Source organism: Cariama cristata, unplaced genomic scaffold, assembly GCF_000690535.1.
Source record: "Cariama cristata isolate BGI_N322 unplaced genomic scaffold, ASM69053v1 scaffold41594, whole genome shotgun sequence".
Taxonomy (NCBI): domain Eukaryota; kingdom Metazoa; phylum Chordata; class Aves; order Cariamiformes; family Cariamidae; genus Cariama; species Cariama cristata.
Window position 1 is genome coordinate 19,099 of NW_009612062.1, and position 9,388 is coordinate 28,486.

At 37.4% G+C, this 9,388-nt stretch overlaps 1 protein-coding gene across 1 annotated transcript in view; it reads right to left on the bottom strand.

Annotated features, from left to right (window-relative positions):
• Positions 1–4,614: 4,614 nt before the first annotated feature.
• Positions 4,615–9,388, bottom strand: part of PLCE1 (phospholipase C, epsilon 1) — a gene marked incomplete at its 5' end in the record, with an annotated part of 36,903 nt that continues 32,129 nt past the window's right edge. Inside the window, 5 exon segments of the mRNA XM_009698457.1 lie at positions 4,615–4,794; positions 5,558–5,776; positions 5,957–6,118; positions 7,900–8,109; positions 8,869–8,997. Coding sequence (XP_009696759.1) covers positions 4,615–4,794; positions 5,558–5,776; positions 5,957–6,118; positions 7,900–8,109; positions 8,869–8,997 — 900 coding nt within the window.

Genomic DNA, 9,388 nt, shown 5'->3' on the forward strand with positions numbered 1-9,388 from the left:
AAATGTAAAGCTACCAGCAAATTCTTCTTTTTTAAAGACAAACTAGTTTTTAAAAATTAAAACTGACATAGTATTTTTTTTATTCTTCTAACTGCTAAACTTGGGATCAGTAAGACAGAAACAGGAAACCCTTCAGGCGATAGGAAGTACCTCCTAGTGTGCCCCAGTTCCTGCAACTGAGTAGTACTGCAACGGGGCCAGGATCCGTGGCTGCCCAAATTTTGTCCCATACAGTCACGCCACTGCAAGCAGCACATGCTACGCAAGGAAAATATAAGCAATTGGTAGAAAAGTAACAGTGGTTTTAAAATAGTATAGAATAAAATGCTTCTGTATTTTTGCCAATAACAACAGAGCATGATATTTCCACCTGTAAACTGTTCAGCATGAGGCCTGCTACCACTCAGAGACTGCATGTTTCTGGAAGGTGTTGATTATTTACATTCCTTTCTTTCAAACTTTATCCTGGAAGCTGCTTCCTGTAAATAGTTTGTAATGTAAAAATGAATGTATTTTCCTAATTGATGTCTGTGCCCAGCCAAAAACACAGAAAGGGACAAAGTTATTTTGTCAGTCTTGTCATAGGAATGTGTGGACAAGTATTCCCACAGAAATAAAATCTGTGGCTAAATGGAATAAACTTTCCTATTAGAATAATAACACAGCACATGAAATCTGTTTAACTGGGCTTTCACAAAAGTTAACAAACCCCCCCCTGTTTAATGTATCAAGTGATGTTGTATTTTCATTATTAGGATACTTGGAACCAATTCAAAGGGAAGGATACTCTATTCCTTTCCAACTTCACCCTAAAGTGTACCATGTTTCACCACCAACAGTTTACTCAGATGTTTACCAATGCCTAAACTTGAAATTAAGTGATACATGTACATTAATGAAAATACTAGAACGGTGTAATTTGCCTTACACAATTCCAGATGTCTACATGCCTATAAAGTTGGGGGGTTTTTTAATAGAAAACCAGATATTTTGCTGGTCTCTTTCACTGTGATAAACAGCAGCAACAGCAGCTTTAGACTTTGATGAAGAAGATACATTAATAAACTATTTCTTCAGCTAGAAAATTATTGTATTAGCAGAAATAGTACAAAACTACTGGTTTTAAATTGCCACTAGTCTCCAGGCTAGTGTTAGACCTGCGTTGCACAATGTGACATGGCTACTGCTGTCCGTTGATTTCCCAAGGATTTTTTTCCTTTTTAAATCTGACAGAAAACCATTAGTGGATGATGACATGGGTGTAAGAACTTTCTATGTTGAATCTAATGAATTAGCAAGTGTGTCTTCTAGACTACTGTGATACTACAGGTGATGTTAAGAATTTTATTTTCAGTGCTGCTGAATATACCAAAAGAAAAAAAGAAGTGAAGCAGGTAAGGGCAAACTCTATAGGAAAGTAAGTATTGTTTCTAAAATGCCATAAAAACACCAAAAGAAAAAAATTCTTAGCAATGTGAAACTGCTACTGTGTTAAAATCAGAGAAAACAAAACTAACATTTTAAAAAAAAGAAGTTGCATTAGTTGATTTGTGCAATAAGTTGATGTAAGTATTTCCCAGTAATTCCAACATGTTCCAAAGCAAAATACGCATTGAAAACTATGGCTAAGTTGTCACTTCTAACATGTTACTCAGTATCAGTCTTGCATTATGCATGGGTAGGGAGAGAGCATAACCTCATTCTTAGAGGGCTGGCTATGTAGTTAGAATTCATAATATGCATGAAGAGGCTGAGCTAGGAGGTGGTTGGGTTTTTTAATTGGATCACACTGCTGAATTGCAAAATGCTGTTTTGTGACATCAGTACTGAAGATAAGCAGGAGGAAGTGCACAGCCTCTGGGAGGATGTGCTACGGGGAAATTTGACTTTATTTTTTTTGTGTCTCTGGTTATTCTTCCTGAAAGCTGGAAATGACCTCAAGAGGGCACTTTTTTGCTTGAGTAATGGCTACTTTATGGGAATTTTCTGTAATTGTATACTGGAAAAACTTCATAGCTTCTGGTGCAGGTTCTATCTGCTTGTTTATATGCTGAGTAATGATCTTGCTTTCTTTTATTTAATTTTCTAATTGGGAGGGGGTGGGGTGTTGGCTGTCGCAGGACTACTGCCTGTAACTTCATTCCCTTTTGTCCTTGCACTATCAAAACTAAACCTCATTTTAGTTACACTGCTGTTTTATCCTTTGCCTGATGGAGCTTCTCTCTTGGGAGCAACAGCATTCTGTGCTGGAGTGCTAAAGTTGATATGGAGTTAAGTGAGTGCATGAATCACTCCCTGTATTCAGTGATTTCTTGGTTTAGTCACACCTGGTAACGGAAATACTTTGATTAGGGATTGCTCTAGGGAGACAAAACATGTGCAGAGCAATTTATTCACCACAGATACACTTCTTGTGGGAAATCAAAGGGATGACTGATTTGAGCAATTGTTTCATTTGTGCCCCTTTAAGTTGGCATGGATTGTTTTAACTAAACCCATTAATAACTCCCATGGAGAAAACAAAAAGACAACCACAACTAACTTAAATATCAAAAGATTAATTCAGCAAACATAAAATTTTACAACAGTGTTTCTATGTAAACAAAAATGTCGAGTTATAGTGTAAGAGTTCTTTATATTCTGGGTTTAACAGACAAGTAAAAAGACACTTCCTGACTGTATGGAAAAATGTATTTTGAATTCAAATTTTGAAATGTTAATTATATTTATCAATGCATTGTTTTGAATTTGGTCAGATTTGGGTATTTAAATGGCTTGTGCTGAAAAGAAACAATCAGAAAAGTTCAAACATTTTTTCCTCTAAATCCAGAGAGAGGTAAAAATTCTGCATTTTCTAAAAAGTAGCATATGATAAATATATTATACAACGGCCTGTACTTTGGAACATGATAATAAATATACTTTTTTTAAACACAAGCCTGGAAAACTAGAATTTATAAGAAGAAAATGTTGTTCCTTGTCAAAGTATCACTACCAGTTACGTGTATTTAGGTATTGTACATTACTTTGTTAAAGTAGATAAACCATAAATAAGTCAAGCGTTTTGTGTATATTCACCAAAGTTAAACAGATACGCAAAGGAAGTTACAGTATATTTAAATCTCTTTACAGTCACTTAACACAGTGTTTAACAGAAATCTTCAGGTAAAAGTGCATTATTTTAATATAATACACATAAAAGAACACTCTCATTCTCTGCCTTCAGTTTCCTTAGAGGCAACTACCTAAAATTATCTTTGTTTTAAAAGTGGAGGGCAAGGAGACATGTTTGTCTACAATAGACAGTCCAAGAAAACAACTTCATCTGCCTGTCAAGAATCAGCAGCTGTGAAGGTACGGGGAAAGGAGAATCTTCAGATAGCCAACAGGCATCTTTCCAATCTACGACATCCCACTTAGGATTCCCAGATTCTGGATGTTAATCCAGCAGCATTGCCTGGATTAAGCATCTGTAGCACAGGGCACACAGTTGCTCACCAATTCAGTCCACAGCAGGTTCCTTCAAAGGCACTGCAGAAGGATTCAGTGATGTAAATTCCAGTTTTCAAAAAAAAAAAAGGAAAGAACAAATCCAGAAGAAGAGAGAATGTGACTGGGATCTTTCCATAATTTACTTTGCTATTCTTGAATTCAGATTGTTTTGATGCTTTAAACTTTTTACAGTAGCCTAGAAAGAAGGTATCAAATTTGTCCCTTCATATTTTGAAATACTTTGCAAATGAAAATATTATTTGAGTTCTGTTAATTTAATGATTTAGCAGTAGTATGACAGTGCATGTCAAATAATGCTTTAATAATTAGGTGTATGTGGAAAGAAAACTGTCATCTTAAATTGGCCATATGTGAGATGGGATTATCAACACTGAAAAAGATGTCTTTGTTTACAATGAGCTGTAACTTCTCAGATGATATCTCAATGCTGTAGTAGCACTATACAAATATCTGGTTAGTGTACGTCGGCAGACAAGTTACATGTACTGTCTTCATATAAACGGGACAGTCTTACATTGTGTATTTCATTTGTTGTTTTAAATCAAGCAAGATGGAAGAAATTGAAGAGATACAGAAAGGACAGTAAAAGTGTTTAAACATTTCTGGCAAAATTTCCACAGAGAAAAATTAACACTATAAACTTTTTTAACTAAAAAGGAAATCATCAACCCTGATGATAAAAATAACAGAAGCTCTGCTGGATACTTTTATTTACGTTGGCCCAGAGCAAAAGAGTAACAGGACATGGTTAATTAAGCACAGTCAGTTGACTAAAATGCATACTATAAAATCAACGAGGATGCAACTTTTTGGTTTTGTTTCTTAAATGGGCAAAGTGGGTGAAACTCTATTCTTCACACCATTCTGATTCACTGTAGCAAATGCCATAATAAATAACTGGAGACCTCACTGATCTCACTGTGGCTATGCACACCAATGTCTAAGGCTTTTCTGGGTCTTTCTGTCAGTCCCTTGTACCTCACTGTGGTTTAACCAACCACAACTTTGAAAAAAATACTCTGTAAATCATGTAATAAATGATTGCTCAGGGTTAGAATCAATATCTCGTACCTGAATAGACCGTACTGTAGGCAGTGGTGGTTATTCCATAATGTCACTAAAAGTCAAACTGCACGCAGATCTTTCATCCTTGCTCTGTGGGCTGTCCGGCAAGACCTGCAGAGGTGGCGATATGAATCCTCGATACTGCTTACTTGACTTGGTTAACTTCTTGAGTTCACTGGTAAAGGAAATGCCTTTTCTTTTGTCATCTCGTGCTGCCTGTGGGGGAAAAAAAAAAAAAAGGTGGTTAGTGGTTTAACAGGCTGTTTGTTAGCTGTGAAATATAGAATTACTATGAAAACACCAAAAATATTTCTAAGCAGGCCTCCTTTTTGAAATTCAGTGCAGCTGTGCTTTCATAGCCAAACACATTATTTTGATCTAAATAATTGAAAATTATGCATTGTCAAAGATACCTTTGACAACTTTGGTATAAACTTGTATAAAAATCTGTGCTTATGACACAGTTACTTTAAAGCAACAACTGCTGTAGATTGGTGGCATCTGCTGGAAGCGAGAACACAGCTCCTTCTCCCAGCAGGCACGTACTCCAGTCCTGCCATTTTCCAAAGCCTGAGATAAAGCAACAGAATGACTTTTTCACTGGGCAGGAATACAGGGTACTTTATTCCAGGAGTTTTTAAGTTCTGCCCATTTGAATAGTCCTGCTTTACTGTGATGGGGAGCATGGCATGCATGGCCAGAAGGTTTTGAAAAACAGAAAGCTGGTAGCAAAAGACAAAGGTTGTCGCAGGATTTGCAGGCTGTGAGGGACTCGTGTTGCCGGGTGTTAACTAACTGATGCAATTTTGCAAAGAAAAAAAGTAAGGGAGGTGCGGAGAAAAGTCAAATGTTTTTTGCTGTAGCCTCATCTCCCTACCCACCCTTATGCCAGTTGTGTGTCCCTCCCATTAGAATTAGGTTCACCTTAAGCTGATCATACATCATCTACAAAACCTGCTGCAAAGTATTTAAATTTTACCTGAACCTGTTCTTTGAGTTTAAGGATAAATTTTCCTGCTCCCTTCCACTTGCTTTGGGCCTGAAATACACACTCTTGATCAGAGAGAATCCTCTGAGATGGTTTAGATGTCGAGGACTTTTTGTTTGCTGGCTCTTTTGTCACCTCTTCCAAGAGCACGTAATCACTTGGATTTGGATTGCTCAAAATGCTGTAGGAGTATTTGGCTTTGCAAAGAGTCTGTTTAAAAGCAGAAAAAAAAAAAAAAAAAAGAGGACATAAGAGAAGGCATTCCCTCAGATTCAGGTTACTAAACCAACTCCTCAGCTCATGCTGAGAAAAAACCCTGCCTTATCTTGTGTGAAACCAGCCTCCACCCTACAATGTGACAGACCTACGGAATGGGAACATGCTGCTTACCTGCTGTATGACATCCTGAGCTGTGCTAAAGCGGGGAGCTTTGATGACAGTGCGTGGTTGCTCTGGGGAGACATCATGTACCTGAACAAAGAAACTGTCATCCTCAGAGCTGATGGCTGCATCTTCCTTTGCTTCTTGAAAGATGTTTCTCTCGTTTAAATTCTATAGAAAAAAGGAGAGCCAAATTCATTTACTTTGGAGAGGTGACTAATAGCTAGTGGTCACAAAAGTTTTTTTGTCACATGAAAAATTGGGAGACTGCTGTCGCCCCAGCTCCATTTCATTAAATGCAAGTCTTTTATATAAGAGCTTTGACAAACTACTATTGCTAATAATAAATACCTGTGTTTCTTAAATGAGTGTCTGAAATACCTTTCATAGTAGGCAAGGAATGAAGACATATGCATAGTACCCGATTATGCAAAAATGATCCCATAAATCCTTTATTTCCTTATGTATGCAAAATTATGTTTTGTCATGTAATGGAGGCATTAAGATGGGAAGATGGTGGAAAGTGTCCTTTTCTCTCCTTGTCCCCTGCACTAAAGTCAAAAGAATTTAGAGAGCAAGATGTCAGAGCGAACATTTTGCTGTGGCGCAAGAGGAAGGCTGCTTCTCTGTTCTTTTTCAGGCTGTATTACTACTGCAGATTTCAGACAGAATTCCTCCCTGCACCTTGTCTCAGATAATGCATTTCTCTCCAACCCCTTGCAACACAGCTTGAATTCATATGCTGTAAACATGGGCTGCGTATCACACCCTACATGTGGACCCACTCCTTTTTCATGCAAATTTGCAGCTTCATTTCTAGTTCCAAGATCTGAGGCTGCTAGCTGTGGAAAGGCTCAAAATTACAGATGCTGCTTTGAGGTACTGGCATCACAGGACAAAACTACAGCATAATTTTCACATATGCTAAGGCAGATTTTTCTGAAAGAATGGGGTTTGGCAGTGACACATTTGTGGTTGCATACACTTACAAAATAAGTGTTGCAGTCAACCGAATTAAGTAGGCTACTATTTCCACAAATGAATTTCTACCTAGTAATTTTTGCTCCAAATATTAAAAAATTGAGGAAAACAAAATACAGATTTGTGTAATATAATGGTAACTTGTCAAATTGAAGCTTTATCAAAAGTTGTATCAAAATAATCAGTCAAAAGTCTTTTTTTTTTCCACTTTGAAGGATCTGTCTGTGTATATAAACATATGTGTACATATATTACTATGTTCAGACTAAGCAAGCAGTATTATAGGCTGAACTGACCAAAGTTCAGCCTCTGAAAATGACATCAAGTGTTTCTCCTGCTTTTTGTTTCTGTCTCACAAGTTTGGGCACTAGCATATTTTCAAGCTGTGGATGTTTTGCTCATAGTTTAAACTGAAGTAATTGCTCCATCTTCCTCCTTTAAATTAAAAGAAATCACCCATTTCATTATTTTAGGCTATCATTGATAATTTAATCATCCTTTGAGGTTTTTAGACCTCTCTATTATTAAAATCCTTTCTAATTTTTCTGAACAGAGAAGAAGTGGCTGACATCTAAACTGACTGATAATTGTAGTCTGGAGTTCTGTTATCTATGATCCTTTGGTATTAACTATTGTCTTTATATTAATTTCCTATCACATCAAAATCTAGATTTGCATTAAATCAGAACTATCAGTCAAAACCAGTAAGCTAGTGGCATTGAACTGTTGACTAAAGGATAAAGATTAAACACCACATAGCTGATACTAAAGCTGAGTGAAGTCAAGTTAGTGTGACACAGGTGTATAAAGTCTAGTTGTGCTCACTCAAGAGTTAGTTTGTTTTTAAATGATGTGCACAGCATTGAAACTACTCAGCAAGTAGTGAAACAAATACTGCACCCTTTTGTTTCCTGGCGCTAACAGCTATTTTTAGCTACCTTTGTAAATAACAATTTATCTAAAACACTTACTTCCTCTCGGGTTTTAAAGATAATCCTTCCAACATATCCTTCTTCTGGGAACCAACTGTTCAAAAGCTGCACTAGCCCTTCTTCAGGACCAATCACTCTCTGGAATGGTGTTTTTCTGCATTCACTCTTTTCTTTAGATATAAAACTTTTCTCTTCCATCAGAAAATAGTCTGCAGCACATGACTCAGTGCCTTTTGTGGTAGCCAAGATCTAAGACAGACCACAATAAACACACAGCAATTAGAATGCTAAATATAGACACTGCATAATTAGTAGTTACAAATGAGAATGAATAAGGAAGCTTTAAGAATCAATAACTATCCTGACAGCGCAGGCAAGATTTCTGATGTGCTATTTATTATTCAGATATTTTACTCCAGGGTAATGTACTGTTCTCTTTAGTCTAGCCAAGCAGTTCAACTATTCCAGACAAGGCAGTACTATTTAAGCTTATTTCTGTCCTGTTTAGCTGGCCAGACAATTTATTCATAATTCCAGGACAGTACAGTCTTTTCCCACTGCTAGAATAACAATCCCTGTTGAGTTAACTGGTTTTTCTGCTTGTGAACTTAGCCCTCTAACTTTTACTCTGTATTCCTGTGGTGCTCAAGTTCAAAGAATTGCGCAGAAATGTTTGCCCTTGTGGTAAGGAAGGACAGCCCACTGCCTCTGTTGGCCAGAAAGATTGTTTTTCTAATCTGCATATGCCCAAATATTAAAATACTAATAGGGAATATATTCGAAGATTATAAACCCATTCTCTGAAGCCAAGACTGGGAAAATTTCACTGATGGTATTCTGTGTTTGCAAGGTAATTAATTTCACAGTAGCACATTTCTAAAGCACCTCCTTGATGTGATGAATGAACTACAACCACCCTGCGCGTGAGATATGCAGGGAGACGAATGTCCAGAATGATGTTAGTGTGGATTCTTGCAATTAGAGTCTGCAATTCAGCAGGCAACTTACCTGATGGAGAAGCTGTGCAGCTGTGGTCCCTCCACTTACATTAAAAACAGTGAAAGGCTCTGGGCCTGGAATTCCATGAATTGTCACTTTGTAAGTCACAGCAGCTTTCCTTTCCCCCATGCTAAACAACTGTTCAGACAACATTCAACAGGTTATGGAATGTTTTTATACAGGCACGTTATTTTTTGGATGCTTAAAAGAAACTGTATGCACAAGTTGTAAGGAACTTGACAGAGCAAAACTATCCAACTAATACATGGCTCTTACACTACAGATCAAGGCATTAAACCCCACCATCCCACACACAAACCAACCCCCCAAGAGACCCCACCCCACCCCACCCCACGTTGAAGCTGAAGAGAAAGAAGAAAAAGGAACTTTTCCAGTGAGAGTGCATAAACTGCCACTGGACAAGGGGCAGATCTCCATCACTCATTATGTATTCTAGCTGAGATCAGACTATGTGGATTCAGCGAACTACTGGATGAAAATCTATAGCTTCATTTTACCCTCCAAACCA